Raw genomic sequence first — 19808 nt, forward strand, 5'->3', positions numbered from 1 at the left:
AATAGCTATGACCATCAATATTTTAAATGCATGTATTACCTGAGCATTGATTCAAACACAACACATATATCAACAATTTCACTTCCAAGAGCTCATAGTTGTATACATTCAAAAATATATATTTATTGCAAAATTACTTTTCATAGAAAAAGTTTAGGAACATGAAAAAGAATGGAAGCATTAATTTCAGCATGTCTCTATAAAGGAGTATGATGTAGTATGAGAAAAATTAAGGATTAGGTCTAAATGGACTGCTAGGAAAATACTTTGTAGATGTTACTAAAAAAGCAAAGTTTACCACACAGAAAAAAAATACATGTATTTAAATACAATTGCTTTTACATAGGTTATTACCAGATGGATATCAATAAATATCCATTTGTTTATGGATATTCTGCTTTTACATAGGTTATTACCAGATGGATATCAATAAATATCCATTTATTTATGGATATTCTGCAGGAGTGTTCCTGCAGAAGTGGACTAGAAAATATACTGAGAGATAATAGGAAATGTATACACTTTCTCCCATTGTATATGATTTGCATTTTTACTATTTATTATTATCTATTTCACTTCAATTGTTTAAAAAAATTAGGGTTACATGAAAAGTTTTGTGTATAATGCAACTGAAATTTTATAAAGAACACAGAGTATATAGCATTAAATACTTTAAATAGCATAATAAAAAGAATAACTTAAAAGACAAGAATCTAACTAAAAATAAATACTGTCTGGAAAAAATTTTAAAAATAAATGCATAAATTGATTAAAAATCAATGTAACTATATAAAATGTTCTTCACTAATCTGTTGCATGATATTGGCTCCTTCAGTATCAGCCTTACATCTTTCTAGGTACAGTGATAAGCAAAATATTACAGACCTTACATTCTACCATGGAGAAGAACTATCCATGTTATTAACAGCACAGTTGCATAGTTATATTATAATTTTTACATTATAGTTATAAATAAAGAAAAATAAATCAACATCAGATTTGAGAAAGCTACTGAAGGCCAAGGAAGTGGTCTCTGGTGTCAAATGACCCCCTTCATGGTGGATGAATGCATTTTTTGCCATAAAATACCATGTTCCTTCTCCAAAGCTTATTCATGGCATTTGTCATCTCTGAGTTTCTCAGAGTGTAGATGAATGGATTCAGCATGGGCGTTATGACTGTATAAAACACACTTAATGATTTGTCAATAAGGAAGGTCTTAGCAGGTCTCCCATACATGAAAATGCAAGGAACAAAAAAACAGACAACCACAGTGATGTGGGAACCACAGGTCTGGAAGGCTTTCCGCCTCCCTTCCTGACTCAAGTTCTCCAGAGAGTGCAGGATGACTCCATAGGAGATGAGTAAGAACAGAAACACAATAGTGTAGATCAGCCCTCCATTTGCTGCTACTAAGAGGCCAATGACATAGTGTCAGTACAGACCAGTTTCAATAGCAGGCACATGTCACAGAAAAAATGATCAATGATATTGGGGCCACAGAATGAGAGCCCAAAAATAGTGCTAAGTCGAATTACTGAGTGCAGAAAACCTCCAACCCAGGACACCACCAGCAGCACAACACACACCCTATGTCTCATGATCACCAAATAATGCAAGGGCTTACAGATGGTCACGTAGCAGTCATAGGCCACCACCAGCAGAAGGAAGACCTCCAACCCACCAAAGAAACGCTCTGCAAAGAGCTGAGTCATACAAGATTGGAAGGATATGGTATTTTTCCCTACAAACAAGCTTGAAATCAGTTTGGGAGACATAGATGAGGAATAAATGACATCCATCAATGATAAGCTGGTAAGAAAAAAGTACATCAGTAAATTCAGGGTCTTACTAAATGTTACAGTCACCACAATAAGCATGTTGCCCACCATGGTCAAAATGTAGAAGAACAAGAACATAACAAAAAGGACTTTCTGCTCCTTTGGCTTCTGAGTGAGGCCCAGGAGGACAAAGTGAGTCACATTGCTTCTTGGTTCCATTTCCTTGGTTCCACCTATTCCTTATAGGTGCTGACTTCAGATATGAGAAACACTTTAACTATAAATCAAATAAAAAACTTAAAAACACCTTTACATGGATTATAAGCTTAACATATTTTATTCATTCAATGTGTTAAACCTGACATTAGGATCACAAAGTCAGATAAGAATGTTTCCTATTTTCCCCAAATGCTTTATTTTGTTTTGAAATTTCATGGACAGTGAACAACTGCATTTTAACAAGAAACCAAACTTGTTCTGACAGTACTCCAACATTTGACCAACAAATAGGTGATAAGTGCATCTAAAATGAATATTTTTGTAATGATGAGTTCCTATTAGGGCCTCTCTTCAGATTTCCGAATGCCAACATCAGTATTCCTCTGACAAACAGTGTTCTCTTGGTCCTAAAAAACAGAAATTATCTTTAATACTTCACCAATTTTTAAATATATAGTTTGTTTATTTTACTGTGTAGTGCAGGGAATTCTGCTCAGTGTTATGTGGCAATCTGGATGGGAGGGGAGTTTGGGAGAGAATGGATACATGTATATGCATGGCTGAGTCCCTTTGCTGTCCAATGCTGTTAATCAGCTATACTCCAATATAAAATAAAACATTTTAAATATATATATATATTTATTTGACTGCACCAGGTATTAGTTGTGGCATGTGGGGTCTTTAGTTGCAGCATGGGAACCCTTAGTTGCTGTATGTGGGATTTAGCTTCCTGACCAGGAATTAAACCTGGCACCCTGCATTGGGAGTGCAAGTCTTAGCCACTGGACCATCAGGGAAATCCAACTCTTTATTCTACACCTTCAGAAATGCAAAGGTAAGCAGTGTTGTGAAGAAATTCTGAATCAAAAAATGACTTCAGAGGGGAAATTATGAAAACAGCACAAAATAACTTTATCCCTTATATGATAAACAGTTAAAATTATTTTCTGTGTTCATTGCTTCCCTTCTGAAGTCATCTTTTGACTCAGAACTTCACAGTTATTTTTACCTCTGTATTTCTGAGGATGTGGGATAAAGAATATAAGGTAAGAGTTAGCATAGTATAAAATATAGACATTGATTGAAAAGGATCTGAGGCATATACACAAATATGCAGGGCACAAAGAATAAAATAACCAGAGAGATGCGAGAGACTCATATGGAGAGGGTGTTGCACTTACCATTCTGTGAGATTTCAAAGTGTATAGGATCACAACATGTGAGTTCATCAAAAGGCATTACATTTAACAGGCAGATAAATTCTTAGTTAGCAGTAATAAAATGTGTAAGTATTCATGTAAACGACTTTTGACAGAGTCATGTTAACACATGAATTCTATGTCACTGGGGCAAAAAATAGCAGCCAGACTGTAAAGAGGATCCGCAGTGTTACATGAATAAATCTTCTAACCTGGGTGACTCCTATATGTGGCCACACCTATATAAACATGATAGTGAGGTAGTACAGATGGACGCATAGTAGTCGTAGGCCAGACCCATCTGTAGAATGATCTCAGCCACATCAATTGATGGTCAGCAAAGTTTTAAGTCATGAACTTCCTAAAGGAGATGGTTTTTCTTGCAGCAATAATGTCAGCTAGCACTTAAGAGGTCAGGAAGTAAGAACAGCAGCTATCTATAAGGGATTTAAAAACATAGAATATGTAAAGCACTAACAAAGAGGATAAAAAAGACAATGAAAACACCTATCCTCTTCATGGACAGGAGTTCTCAAATCTCTAAAGATATAAACTTTTCCTAAACTATTCTTTGTAAGTCAAAAATTGAAACATAAATTTTTGTGGCTGGGCCTTTATTATAAAGCTAATTTGACAACATATATATGCAAGAACAGACATAATTCTGAAAAAGAAGAGTAATGAAGAAGTTCTGGGCTGATTGGATTTCAAAATGTTCTATAGATGAACTGCAGTTATACCTTGCATTAAATAGTTCATGACTGAAGAAATCAGTGGAACAAAATAAAGTCCAGAATTGCATCCACACAGATGTGGAATTTTAGAATACAGTAAAGTTAGGATTTCATATCAGTGGTAAAAGATAATTATGCAGCTACCAAAAAAAGTTCATTTAGAAAACAATAAAATACAATTCTTATTTAACTCTGTATGTATCAAAATAAATACCTGATGGATAGAACATTTCATATAAAATATAAAACCACAAAAGTGCTAAAATATTAATGTCTAAAAAATATGGAATAATATTATGTTTAGGGAGAAATGAGCAAAGCTTTTAATGATGAAACAAAATCACATAAAATATTCATAAATCTGACCAAGTAAATAACCAAAAAAAAATCTACATAGCCAAGAAAGAATTCTGAATAGTAAAAGAAACTCAAAATCAAATAACAGGCCAGAAAATTAAGTACATAGATAATTTTTTTGAAAAGATTATTTCCTTAATATATACTTACTCATAGAAGTAAGTATGAAAAAGAAAATAATCAAAAATATTAGTAGACAATTCAAAGATAAATACATAAAACTTAAACATGTGAAAAGATGCCTAAAGCAATTATATTTAAAGAATTTCAATTAAAGTACACAAATGAATTATAAATTCTTTAATGAACCATATTGTCATATCCCCAAAACTGATCACTGGTTGTTAAGGTAAACAGGAGATATTCTCAGACTGTGGGCAGAAGTGTAGGTATAACCTCATGAATCATTTTGAAAATAACTATGAATATCAACATTTTAAATACATATTCCCTGTGATCTAAAATCTCTACTTCTGGAAACTAACATTTCTAAGAATACATAATCAAGAAGTTACATATTTATTGCAGAATTACACATCATAGGAAAAGATGTGAAATGACATGAAAAGTACTGGATACACTAATTCAGGAATGTTATAAGGGAAAATCACATATTATAAGACTAACTGAGAATGAGTTAGATCTATACAGACTGTTATTGAAAGATCCTCACTGTGTTTAATAATAAAATGTAAATATTTGCTTCAGACATTTGTACACAAAATCATAGATAAATATGCTTGTATTTGTAAAAATTAATACTTGAATAATCTTAAGAAACAGACTTGTGACTACTCTGGGGAAGAACACTAGGAAACACTGAAAAGGATGGATAGGAGGTTTGGTTTGGTTTTACAGGTCATTTTACTAAGCTTTCAAGGAACAAATCATTCCAGCTGTATATGAACACTTCCTATGAATATCAATTCAGTTTGTAACTTGCCTTTTTGCTTTCTTCCAGGTGTTTTTATTGAACAGAATCTCTTAATTCATTCAAATTTATCATTCTCTCCTTGCCTTGTTTTGAACTATTTTGAAAGAAGGTATTTTTCACTTGCACCATTTCATGTGGTTTCAAACTTTATCGATTATTATTATGCTTTCCTTTTACATTAAAATTGTCACAGAAAATTTCACATGTAATGCAACTGAAATTGAATACATAGGAAAATGTATATAATTAAATATTTTCACTAATAAAATAAAAACAATGGACAAAATGAAGAGAATATCACTAAAAAATAAAACTAAGTCTCAGAAAATAACTTTAAAGATAAATAAATTGATTAAAATCATTGAAATTGTAAACATTTTATTTATTATATATTTTTATCAGCTTCCTCCTTATACATATCACCCTTACTAGGCAAAGGGATAACCAAAATGCTATGTACAGAGCTGACATTTTACCAGAAAGGCATCTTAGTAACCCAATTATACAGTTAATTATTATAATTATAAAAATGCTTTAAACGAATGGGGTAGGTGAATCCATTTTAACAAGCTGTTGATTTCTAAGGAGATGGGCCCTGAAGTTGTATGAACCTCTTCATGGTGAATGTCAAACTTATTTTCTACAAGATATGATGTTTCTTCTCCAGAGTTTCTTCATAGCATTAGTCATCTCTGAGTTTCTCAGACTGTAGATTAATGGGTTCAGCATGGGGGTTATGACTGTGTAAAACACACTCAATGATTTGTCAAAGGGAAAGGTCTTAGCGGGTCTTGCATACATGAAAATACAGGGGACAAAGAAGCAGAAAACCACAGTGATGTGGGAGCCACAGGTCTGGAGGGCTTTCCGCTTCCCTTCCTGACTCAGGTTCTTCAGAGAGTGCAGGATGACTCCATAGGAGACGAGTAAGAGCAGAAATACAATAGTGCAGATCAGTCCTCCATTGGCCACAACTAAGATGCCAGTGACATAGGTGTCAGTACATACGAGTTTCAGTAAAGGGTACATGTCACAGAGAAAGTGATCGATGACATTGGGGCCACAGAATGGGAGCCCATAAACAGTGCCAAGTTGAATAACTGAGTGCAGAAAACCTCCAACCCAGGACACCACCAGCAGCGCAGTACACATCCTCTGCCTCATGATCACCAAATAATGCAAGGGCTTACATATGGCCACATAGCGGTCATAGGCCATCACCAACAGAAGAAAGACTTCAGATCCACCGAAAAGGTGCTCTATAAAGAGTTGAGCCATACAAAATTTGAAAGATATGGTATTTTCCCCAAAGAACAGATCGGAAATCAATTTTGGGGTAATGGCTGAAGAATAAATGGCATCCATGAATGATAAGCTAGCAAGAAAAAAGTACATGGGTGTGTTTAAAGTCTTACTGACAGTGACGGTCACAACAATGAGCAGGTTGCCCACCATGGTCAAAATGTAGAAGAGCAAGAACATAAAAGAAAGGACTTTCTGCTCCTTTGGCTTCTGTGTGAGGCTCAAAAGGACAAAGTAAGTCACATTGTTCCTTGATCCCATCTATTCTTTTATAGGTACTGATTTCACATATTAGAAATAGTTTACCTATAAAACAAGGAAAAATATTTTTAACTATTATAAGCTAAATATGGCTTCTCATGTAGCTCAGTGGTAAAGAATCTGCCAGCCAATGCAGAGATGCAGGTTAAATCCCTCTGTCAGGAAGATCCCTGGAGAAGGAAACAGCAACCCACTCCAGTATTCTTGCCTGGGAATTCCCATGCAGAGAAGCCAGGTGAGCTACAGAGCATGGGATCATAAAAGAGTTGGACACAACTTAGTGACTAAGCAACAGAACAAAGCTTGACATTGTCTTTGTTCATTCAGTCAAAAGTGAATGGACCTACTCTATAGCGCAGAGAACTCTGCTTGATATTATATATCAACCAATATGGGAAAAGAATTTGAAAAATAATAAATGCATGTATAAATACAAGTAAATCACATTGTTGTACACTTGAAACTAATACAACATTGTTAATTAACTATACTCCAGAATAAAATAAAAGGTTTTTTAAAAGATGCCTGTGGAGCAGCTCTTGGTATCAAACATCCTATCACAGAAATTAGGATTACCATATTGAATAAGATTGTTTCCATACTCTCAATGATTTAATACATGAAGATTGGATTATATAATTTATAACCAATTTAATTATAAATATATTCCTGTTGTGCTAAGGAAAACCTAAATCAAATTGATACCAGGAAATTCTTCCCAGAGGAAGCAATGCTTTGCCTGATTTTAAAGAAGACGGTAAACAGAAGAGGATAGCAGGGAATAACATGAAAAGATGCAATATGTTTAAAGTCACAAAACCATAATACTGAAGATTCACTTAAGATAATCTACATATTCAGTCAGTAGAAAAAAATTGAATATAAAGATTAAAGGTCACTGTATTAGCTCTTCAGTTCAGTTCAGTTCAGTGGCTCAGTCGTGTCCAACCCCATGAATTGCAGCACGCCAGGCCTCCCTGTCCATCACCAACTCCCGGAGTTGACTCAAACTCATGTTCATCGAGTCGGTGATGCCATCCAGCTGTCTCATCCTCTGTCTCCTTCTCTGTCTGCCCACAATCTTTCCCAGCATCAGGGTCTTTTCCAATGAGTCAGCTCTTTGCATCAGGTGGCCAAAGTATTGGAGTTTCAGCTTCAACATTAGTCCTTCAAATGAACATCAGGGCTGATCTCCTTTAGGATGTACTGGTTGGATCTCCTTGCAGTCCAAGGGACCCTCAAGGGTCTTCTCCAACACCACAGTTCAAAAGCATCATTGTTCGGCCCTCAGCTTTTTTTACATGTATATGTAAATACATGTAAATACATCTCTGCATTTTTAGTCATGTATATGACTACTGGAAAAACCATAGCCTTAACGAGACTGGCCTTTGTTGGCAAAGTAATGTCTCTGCTTTTTAACATGCTATCTAGGTTGGTCATAACTTTCCTTTCAAGGAGTAAGCATCTATTAATTACAGGATAGCCCTCAAATAGGCAAAGTGCTTTTCCATCTCTATAGTTCCATTTATTCTTTTGTAGAATGTAATTTCAGAGATTGGAAACATTTTACCTCTAAAATGATGGGACATACTGAAGAACAATATATTGTAAGTTTAATCTTATTTATACAATTTACTAATATTTACCAGTTACTTTACATTGTGTCACATTTTTTCAGATAACGTAAACTCAGAGCTTTCTCAAAGTGTCTACGAATTAATTAATGGTCAGGGAATATACCAGGAGTGATACTATCAGAGGACAAAAATAGTAGTGTGACTGTGGAAGCATCTTTTCATTAAACTCTCCTTCATTTCCAAATAAGGATACTTCTTGAATTTAAAAGATGGTTTCTGACTTCATTTAATTTTTTAACCTTTTTGTGACAATTGTCATAGAAGTCTTAACCAGCCACGTTCTAATCTTGTTCCACTTGTTACTCAGTGATAGTGAACATTCCTTGAGGTTTCCATTTAGCAAACTATTAGATTTGATTATAAATGTCCTTTTCTACTCCAGTGACCTAGTTTATATGACATGAAAACCAAAAGCCTTATGAAACTGGGTTTTACATAAACTTCATCATTAATATGTGTAACTCAAATGTCTTTAAGTCTTCTTTTAGAAAATATATATCATTTTTTATCATGAAACCTATTTCAAAACCAGTAAAATATACTTTATTAAAAAGCAGAGACATTACTTTGCCAACAAAGGTCCGTCTAGTCAAAGCTATGATTTTTCCAGTAGTCATGTATGGATGTGAGAGTTTGACTATAAAGAAACTTGAACACCAAAGAATTTATGCTTTTGAACTGTGGTGTTGGAGAAGACTCTTGAGAGTCCATTAGACTGCAAGGAGATCCAAAGCAGTCCATCCTAAAGGAAATCAGTCTGGATTATTCATTGGAAGGACTGATTTTGAAGCTGAAACTCCCATATTTGGCCACCTAATGTGAAGAACTGACTCATTTGAAAAGACCCTGATGCTGGGAAAGATTGAGGACGGGAGGAGAAGGGGCTGACAGAGGAAGGGGTGGTTGGATGTGATCACTGACTCAATGGACATGAGTTTGGGTAAACTCCGGGAGTTGGTGATGGACAGGGAGGCTTGGCGTGCTGCGGTCCGTGGGGTTACACAGAGTCAGACATGACTGAGCAACTGAACTGAACTGAAAATATACTTTTATAAATCTAGGTGTAATACTTTAAATAAGTGTCAATCACCACTCTGGGTCATACTTTTCATATTTGTAAAATGAGATTTTGATAGATAGTTAACTGAATTTTTCTAAGTATCCAGTGGGCTACATATATGTAAGTAGCAGAGTTCTTGAACCAACATAGACAATCAGTCTTCATTGTTTTTTTTTTGTTTTTATTTGTTTTTTTACAATATATCAGAAATTCAATTTAAGCATATCAGCAAGTTTATATCCCTCTGAAATGTAAAAGATGGTGAGAAAACAAATATTTTTATTCAATTATTTACATTAATATAGACCAAAATATCTTAATGAAAAGAAATAACATGATTAGAAGAATATAAAAATTTTCACTTGTTATGAAGAATTATATACATGGGCTCAGTCACTTTAGTTGTGTCCAACTCTTTGTGACTCTATGGACTGTAACCTGTCAGGTTCCTCTGTTCATGGGCTTCTCCAGGCAAGAATACTGGAGTGGGTTGCCATGCCCTTCTCCAGGGAATCTTCCTGATCCAGGGATTGAACCCGTGTCTCCTGTGTCTCCTGCATTGCAGGTAGATTCTTTACCATTGAACCATTGGGGAAGCCCATATATATACATATAAATGTATATAATTATATTTAAAGCATCACATTTTATGTTCACAATGACAAAAAAATCTTCAATTTATAGTTTAAAAAAAAAGAAAAAGAAAAAGCTGAGGCTCAGAATTTCAAATTAACTTTCCCAAAGTTACCTGATTTTAAGTGACAGACCTGGAATTTTGATTTATCTAAGTTTGATTTATTTAATTTTCTCTATGGTCAGCTTGTGTGTTTTTTTTTTTTAATACAGTTCTTAGAAACTAGAGTCATGATTTCCTATGTACTGTAATGCAGAAATTTATACAAATGCAAAGCCTGGTTTCCACCATTAACTATTAAAGTCTTACCTTTTGTAAACTTGCTCACAATTTGAAGAATTTTTGACTTACTCATGAAGACCTGGAAGTCTTTGGGCCATCTGCTTAACTCACTGAGGACAAAAAACTGTATTATTTTTTGAAAGCATATTTGATTTCATATGCCTATGTCTGTCCATTTTCTCCATGATCTTCCAAGTATTTCAGAAAATTGTTACCTACGTTGTAGCTCCATTTCAAAAGAATCATAGTAGAAGAAAACCTAAAAGTTTCCCATTAGAAAATTTTCACAAAAACACACAAAAAAAATCCTATGTCATCCTGTGTCTATGTATGAAGGTAACAGTAGCTATTTTACCAGGGAAATTTCTATCTTATCCATTCGTCTCTAGTAATATCAATAAAGAATAACTACCATTCAGATGTTTAACTAGTCTCATTCTATTGTATTGGTATGGCCAAACAGTTATACTTTAGCTTTGGAGATGGCATTCTTGTGTCTTTTTTTACATCATAGTTTAAGCCTACTAAAGCATCTCCTGAAATCATTACATTAGCTCTTAAGAGGACAGCATTGTCTACTTAATACAAACAAATGTCGTGATGATTTTGTACATTCTCATGATGTTAATCATGGAATCCTGCAATTGGAATGTATCCAAAATTGATGGTTTTTTAATTAAATTCAATGGGATTTTCCACCAAATCTTAAAAGAACATGTACATATTAAAAAAAAATCTGTTAAGCCAATCACATCACATAACTAGGGTAAGGAATATGTAACAAGAACAAGAACAACAACAACAACAATAAAAAAAAACAGTCTGAGAACCATTATGGAAATATTGCCAGCTGAAAATAAAATATCAGCCCTGTCATTTTGTCCCAGTGAAAATGAGTTTGACACTTTCTCTACTTTGCCATAGCAAGACTATTTTTTCTTTGATTTAATCAACTTATTTCCATATAAGTGTGAGTTTGAATAGGTGAAAAATCTTATCTACAATGTAGTTGTAATAGATATATAATCATTCATTATTAAAAAAAAAATAACAGCTATTTTTTTTGCCAGGTTTTATTCTATGAACTATTGATGTAAAGAAAGCCATGGCAACCCACTCCAGTACTCTTGCCTGGAAAATCCCATGGACAGAGGTGTCTGGTAGGCTACAGTCCATGGGGTCTTGAAGAGTCAGACACGACTGAGCGACTTCACTTTCACTTTTCACTTTTATGCATTGGAGAAGGAAATGGCAACCCACTCCAGTATTTTTGCCTGGAGAATCCCAGGGGTGGAGGAGCCTGGTGGGCTGCTGTCTATGGGGGTCACACAGAGTCGGACACGACTGACGCGACGTGTTTGCAGCATGGGAGATCAGTTGGGGAGGCTTGCAGGCTCTAGAGCACAGGCTCAGTAGTTGTGGCACAAGAGCTAAGTTGCTCCACAGCATTCTGGCACCTTCCCAGACCTGGGATCAAACCCATGTCCTCCGCATTGGAAGGCAGATTCTTCTCCACTGTACCATCAGCGAAGTCCCGTATTTACTTTCAAAAGGGGTAAACTGGAAGTGGCAGCTTTCTATTTGGAAAATATTTAGTAAGTATTTACTAGGTTCCAAGCCTATTCTATGCACTGGAAATGCAGTAGTGAGTACAATAGCCAATACCTCTACTACATGGAGTTTACATACTAATTAGAAGAGAGAGATAATAATTACACTAACCAATCAGATGATGAAGATTCTATAGAGAAAATGTAATAAAGTGATGTGATGGAGAGTAAATCAGGAGACAGACAATGATTTTATTTTGGGGGCTGTAGAATACTTCTAAGAAGGAGACGGGTGAACTGCAATCTGAGTAGGGACCATGATCCAACCAGATGGAGATCTAGAGGAAGAGAATTGTGGGAATAAAGAGATTTAGTTCAAAGGTTCACGGGCAAAAGCAAAGCCATTGCAGCTGGAGCTAGTGAACAAGGTAAAGAATGATATAGAATAAGTTCAAAGAGATGCATATTAAAAAGCAGAGACATTACTTTGCCAGCAAAGGTCCGTCTACTCAAGGCTATGGTTTTTTCCAGTAGTCATGAACAGATGTGAGAGTTGGACTATAAAGAAGGCTAAGTGCTGAAGAATTGATGCTTTTGAACTATGGTGTTGGATAAGACTCTTGAGAGTCCATTGGACTGCAAGGAGATCCAACTAGTCCCATCCTAAAGGAAATCAGTCGTGAATATTCATTGGAAGGACTAATGCTTAAGTTGAAACTCCAGTACTTTGGCCACCTAATGCAAAGAAGTGACTCACTGGAAAAGACTCTGATGCTGGGAAAGATTGAAGGCAGGAGCAGAAGGGTACGACAGAAGATGAGATGGTTGGATGGCATCACCGACTCTATTGACATGAGTTTGAGTGAGACCTGGGAGTTGGTGGTAGACAAGGAAGCCTAGTGTGCTGCAGTCCATGGGATCGCAAAGAGTTGGACACGGTTGAGCAACTGGACGGAACGGAACTGAAAGAGATGTGTGTTTGAGGGGAGTGGAGGGATTGAAATTGGGCAGAGGTTGATAGACCAAGACCAATTACATACAGTGTAAATTTGATTAAAGGGATAACTTTCTTTCTACTGAGCAGTTTAGTTCAGCTCTTCTAAATGAATGCTTCTACATGGCAGAAATTGAAGAAATTAAAAGAAGCCTCAAAGAGGCAATGTGGAAATCTATGCTGCTGACTACGCTAAAGAGTCCATCAAAGAGAACCCCTGCCGAGAAATGAACACAAGTTCTAGGGAAGGAGGTTGCTTGAGCACATATGTTTTATTTCACTTCCTCCTGATTTGAGTGGAACTTAATTAATCATAAATTTAAGGTTGTTTGGTGATCTTTGAGTTAGAAAGAAGTTAATGATACTCATCCAGGTCAGATAAAACTTCCCTTCCCACATGGACAAATTCCTCTTGGGTGGTTTTAATCATGACCTTCACCTCAGTGTCTCTCATCCTGGACATTGTTAGACAAATGCTATAAATTCTTGCTCTTGTGTCTTCCTTGAACACACAATTTAAAGTGGTCCCTGCCATCTGAGTCACTATCACATCAGGTATTTCAATTTTTTAAGCACTTTGCACTCTGAATGCAATTTTTAATAGGTTTCTTACTTACTGCCTATCTCCCTCCACTAGAAAGTGTTATGAGCTGTGTGATGTGTGTCATTAGTATGATATAGAGTGTAGTCTTTAACAGTGCAAGTTCTAAAGTCAAATTAAATAGGTTCAAGTCCAACCGCAGATGTTTTCTAATTGTGATCTCTCGTAAATTATTTAAATTTTCCAAGCTTCAGTTAATTCTTCTGGAAAGCAGGAATAACACTATCGATTTTCATAAGTTTTTTTGGAGATTAAATAAAAACTTGCTTTTGCAGCACCAGCCAAATCGTAGTAAATAACAGTAGCTTTTACTACAATCACTAATTATTGCGCTACAGATTTCTATTTTGTCATACAAAGTTTATCAGATGTTGAGATCTTCCTGAACCTGATTTTAACTTTGGAGATGTTAACATTTTAAGGTGAATTGTTTAGAAAGTGAATCCCATGTTTCTTGCATTAATTTAGGGGGTTTTACTCTTAGAATTTTGAAAGTTCCTCATGACCTCCTAATAAAATAACCGCATAGAGTTGAAAAATAAATGTAAATCATACAGTGTTTTTTTTTTAAGTCAGATATAAATGGGAAACTGAGGAGGATATGAAGGAAGTGGCAAAGATAGTGCCATTTGTTATGCACCCACTGAGTGAAAAGCACTGTCATGGATATTTTGCATACAATGTCTTTATCTAAAGCTTGAAATAGACCTATGAAATGAACTACCATTTCATCGCACATATGAACTGAGACTAAAACAAAATCCCATGAGCTTATGAAATGCATGTACTGTTACATAAACTAATGAGGTAGAATCCAGTGCAAGCTCTATTCATTCAAGGGAAAAAGTTATCTACACAGTATTGCTCATATAAGGAAGCATCGTTTTCACCTAAGGAACCAAGGTAAGATCCATGGAGGTCCCGATCTGGAAGGAATGATGCTCTTGCTAGTTCAAGAAGAGATACAATCCCAAATCTGGCCTTGCTGGAAGGCAGGTCAGAACCAGTCAATAACTTTTTCCTTTTAAAAACATTTTTATCACATTTACCATGGCCTAGAAACCTCTTCGAGCACTTAATATCTGTAAACCCACTTAACTGGCCCCATATCATTATGAGATAGGCATTATAGCTACTGTTACTGCTGCTGCTACTGCTAAGTCACTTCAGTCGTGTCCAACTCTGTGCGACCCCATAGATGGCAGCCCATCAGGCCCTCCCATCCCTGGGATTCTCCAGGCAAGAACACTGGAGTGAGTTGCCATTTCCTTCTCCAATGCATGAAAGTGAAAAGTGAAAGTGAAGTCACTCAGTCATGTCCGACTCTTCGCGACCCCAGGGACTGCAGCCTACCAGGCTCCTCTGCCCATGGGATTTTCCAGGCAAGAGTACTGGAGTTGGTTGCCATTGCCTTCTCCCAATAGCTACTGTAGTTATAGATAAATAAAGTATGAGGTAGAAAGATTAAATAACTTTCCCAAGTAACATGAAAACTCAGGAAATCTGACTTGAGTCAAGTCTTACCACTGCACTATACTACCTTCTCTACACAAATATCTGGTCATGTTCTGGTTGCCTGTTGTGCTGATCTCAAGTTAATAAAATGACCGTATGGTCCTACAATCAGGGAGGTTTATGGGAAATCATACCTATAAATGGATCAGCCCCAAAGTCTAAGGGACATGAGGCCAATGGAAATCAGAAAAGCAGGAGAGTGGCCAGTAATGACCGAGAATATTGGGCCCCCAAGAAATACTATAAGGGCAGTCAGCTCAGAGCCTTGCTCTTCACAGCAGATGCAGAGAAATCATGTATTATCTCTCCTAGTGCTCAGAAACATTAGATTAATGAGTGATTCTATATAGTTACAGAGACTCCAGTAATGATATTCGTGAGAGCTAATAGCTATGGAACATTGTTAGTAATAAAAGATCCATGAGGATTATTTATTTAATCTTGATAAAGTTTCTGTCATTCTCCTTTAACTCAGAAAGATGTGATTTGCCAAAGCTCATACTCTATTTTTATCTCAAATCTATCTTACTCAGAGACTACTCTTAACCATTATAGAATATCAAACCCTATCACACATTCCTCCAAATATGCATATAAAAATGATACATAAAGTCTCTTTCACAGAGAAAAATTGCTTTTACAAGCAATGTTCTCAATATGAATGGTTGAGATTACAATAACAATGAATTTTTAGTCCAAATTTAATAGTCCAAATAACTTAGCAAGAATAAATGATAGATCTTCCCTTTGTAAGCACAAAGAGGAAAAAAAAAAAACAACAACAACAACACACCATAAGTAGCAAAATATTTAAAAAGTATAGAAATAGAAGAAGGAGAATAAAGACCAAAAACATGTCTATTTTCTCAGAATACTATATTTCTTGGTTTGCAGTGCAAAAGTAGTAAGCATGCATTGCATGATCTTTGAAGAACTGAAAGTTTTATTATTCTCATAACATATGCTATGAAAGATAATCCTCAGGAGATTCTTTAATCAGGTGATCCATTAATTGGTTGAGGATGCATATATTATCTACTGCACTATCATTCAAAGTGTATGCATAAATCACTCACTTAGAAACATCTGTAAAAATTTATTTAGAATGTAGATATGCCAATCCCATAGTCCTATTGAATTAGAATCTCTAGTGCTGTGTCCTGAGAATGTACATTTTAATAACTATTCTGAATAATTCTGAAAGTATACCCAAGTTTGACAATCAAATGGGCACTAAATAAATCTAAATAGGGTATTTGGAAGTGATAAATAATTTTCTGCCTGAAATGTTACTCAAAGGATTTATATGCCAATACCAACATACTTTTACATATGGTATTCACTTGGTGCTGAACCAAAGAAATGATATTATCTTTGTATTTAAAAGATAAACTCATTTTATGCTGCTGTGATTATTTCTCAAGTGAAATCACATTTTGATCCAGAGCTTCTTCATAGCATTTTTCACCTCTGGATTTCTGAGGGTGTAGATTAAAGGATTTAACATAGGTGTTATCATGGTATAAAACACAGCCACAGCTTTATCAATGGAAAAGGTGATCACTAGACGCATATATACAAATATGCAGGGTGCAAAAAAGAGAATGACCATGGTGATGTGGGAGACACAGATGGAGAAGGCTTTGCATCTTCCCCACGAGCTATAGGTCCTTAGGGAGCACAAGATGACCACATAGGAGACCATCAAAAGGAGGAACAGGCAGATGAACCCACTGTTGGCAGTAACAAAGAGACCAAGGGAATGAGTCTCCATGCAGACCAGTTTCAACAAAGAGTTCCAGTCACATATGGAATGATCTTTGACACTAGGGCCACAGAAGGGCAGCCAGACTGTAAATAGGATCTGAATAGCTGTGTGGACAAAGGCTCCAGCCCAGGCCCCTCCCACAAGAAGGCTACACACTTGCTGGCTCATGATGGTCATGTAGTGCAGGGGTTTACAAATGGCCACATACGGTCATGGGCCATCGCCATGAGAACAATAATCCCAGCAGCACCAAAAAGATGCTCAGCAAAGATCTGAGTCATACACCCCCTAAAAGATATAGTTTTTCTCACTGTAAAGGAGTCAACTAACATCTTAGGGGTCATGGAGGAAGAACAGCAGTCATCTATAAAGGATAAATGAGACAAGAAGAAGTACATGGGGGATCCTAGGGCTGTGCTGGCACTGATGGTGGTCATGATGAGCAGGTCGCCTGCCAAGGTGACCAAGTAGACAATTAAAAACACAGCAAAGGAAATTTCTGAAGCTTCACAATTTGAGTCCAAGTGAAAGTATAGGTGGTATTTATTTTGTTCTTTATAATTTACTAACTTGTTTTTAACTTTTGGTGACAAAAAAAATGTGTAACTTTAAAATCAGAGAAGAAGAAAACACATCAAGCTTTAAGAGTCAATCCATGATGTGGCCACATAGGTGGCACATTCACAAATACCCAAAGATGTATGAATTCTGTTCCTGGAAAGGCTGGGCATGTCTACCAGTGAGAAACAAAAAGACTCAAAAGATAAGATCCTCATGAGCCATATCTTTTCCTACCTTGCCTGTCTGATAGCTTCTCCACTTCCTCAAGACTGAGAAACGGTGCCTCTTCCAGATCTCAGAGGCTGCAGTCAACATCCATTATAGCCCTGGTCACACTGTTTCACACTCATATCTCTTTTTCTCAACAGTGTGTGCCATTGAAGGCAAAAAGATGCATTGTTACAATTGCAGTCTTATTCATAAACTGTTTCTCCTCCCCTGGTCAAAAAGTAAACATTTACTGAGAGACAGAAATAAAAAACTAAAAAAGAGGAAAAGAGAAAGTGGGAGAGAAAAAAGAAGAAAGGTAAAGTTAGAAATACATTAAAGAGCAAAGAAAGAGGAACTTAGAAATCCAAAGCCTTAGTTTAAATCTGGGACTTACATCTTATTAACTATATAATATTGATTCATTTAATCCCTCTTTTCCTCAATTTTTTTCACCTGTTAAAGGAGGGTTATATATTACTGTGTTTAGGGTTACTGTAAAGATTAAAACATTTTAAACATTATTATTGTTGTTGTATGATTTAACTCTTTTCATGAATTTATCACTAAAGAAAACTTGAAAATTCTCTCTAAACATCTCCAAAAGGCAAAGATTCTGAAAATGCAAACTAACCAGTTGAGGAGAACATGGATAAATGTCAAAAAGGAAGGTCGTCAGATTTTAAAAATTGAAGCAAGCTATTAATAGAATCTTTAAAATAAAGATTTAATTATTGCTTATTTGTTTTACTTTTTGTGTGTTTTCCTTTCATTATTTGTTTCTTTAACTCATTTGCTAAAACCATATTCCAATACATAAGTAATTTAATCCTTCCAGTTTCACCTTATGACTGGGTGTGGAGTTTTCTGGGAAAAGAGGAACTTTAAACTTAACTCATTATTCAAATAAAGACTTCGTAGAAGGGAGGACAAATGTACACCTGTGACTGATTCATGTTGATATATAGCAAAACCCATCACAATATTGTAAAGTAATTAGCCTCCAATTAAAATGAATAAATTATATTTTTTTTAAAAGGGAAAAGAAAACATACAGACCAAAGCAAAAATAAATACATAAATAAATAAATGTAAGTGGAAAATAACCTTTAAAAAACAAGCAAAAGACTTCATAGAATGTAGTCTTATGATGTATTTACTTTTTTCCCAATATTTGGTATTATAAAGCATTTAGTGAGAGAGACAGGAAAGGTGGAGAGAAACAGACAAGAGAGGTGAGGGAAAAGGTGAAAGGAAAAAACAAAGAAAGGAAAAGATAAAAAGGGAAGAGGAAAAAGAGAAGAAAAAGGACATCTGCAGAGTGATCTGAGAAAGACATCTGAAGCAGGTGCTTTGTAATATAGCCAACAAGTGCTGCACTTGAATTCCAAACTATTTAACTTTTTATCTTAACCACTAAGATCAACAACACACAAAAGATAATGACAAATAATTCATCAGTTGTTCTTACATGCAAAATGATCAGAAAAAAAATTATTTTTGCCCAGTTCAGTACTGAGGGTTTTAAACTACTGACCTATCAATATTTGGTCCTTTGAAGATTCCATAATATTTAAAAGAAATTCCATCAGGGTTTTCTTCAACCCAAGGTGTGTGTAATCAGAGTCATGAACATGTTAATTTACTGCAAAAAATTTTTTAAAAAATCAAAGTTTTTCCAGAAAAGAAAACCCTGAAGTAAAATTTCTAAAAAGAGAACTGTACTTCTCTTACATATCAATTCGCATTAGATCCTGTCTAAGACGTCTCATCCTGGCCTGACTTGTTCAGCTAATAAACTAGCCCAGACAGAAGACACATGCACTTTGTATTTAAAAGGAATTTGGGATTTAGAGAGAGAGGAAAGATTTCAGCAGCTGTAGCACATTTCTATTTCTTTGGAACTCATAGATGTTTATAATATTTTAAGTTTGAGCTCAGACAGTAAAAGCATCCGCCTGCAATGCAATGCGGGAGACCTGGGTTCAATCCCTGGGTCGGGAAGATACCCTGGAGAAGGAAACGGCAACCCACTCGAGTACTCTTGCCTGGAAAATCCCATGGATGGAGGAGCCTGGCAGGCTACAGTCCATGGAATTGCCAAGAGTCAGACATGACTGAGCGACTTCACTTTGGTCTGCTAGGCCCTAAGAACATAATAGCCATATCTAACACTAAAAAAAAAAGTAAATCCAATTATAAAAATTAG

The 19808-nt window shown here is 35.7% G+C and overlaps 1 protein-coding gene and 2 pseudogenes across 1 annotated transcript; all 3 read right to left on the reverse strand.

The window, feature by feature from the left end:
* Nucleotides 1–1053: 1053 nt before the first annotated feature.
* On the reverse strand, nt 1054–2000 carry LOC133050375 (olfactory receptor 4A47-like; annotated as a pseudogene).
* Nucleotides 2001–5857: 3857 nt separating this feature from the next.
* LOC133050597 (olfactory receptor 4A47-like) lies at nt 5858–6787 on the reverse strand. Its single transcript, XM_061134865.1, has one exon. It carries the CDS (start codon nt 6785–6787, stop codon nt 5858–5860), a length of 930 nt encoding a protein of 309 aa, XP_060990848.1.
* A 9705-nt stretch (nt 6788–16492) lies between these two features.
* LOC133050376 (olfactory receptor 4C12-like) lies at nt 16493–19371 on the reverse strand (annotated as a pseudogene).
* Nucleotides 19372–19808: the final 437 nt, after the last annotated feature.

The sequence above is a fragment of the Dama dama genome, chromosome 32, assembly GCF_033118175.1.
Source record: "Dama dama isolate Ldn47 chromosome 32, ASM3311817v1, whole genome shotgun sequence".
NCBI classification, from domain to species: Eukaryota; Metazoa; Chordata; class Mammalia; order Artiodactyla; family Cervidae; genus Dama; species Dama dama.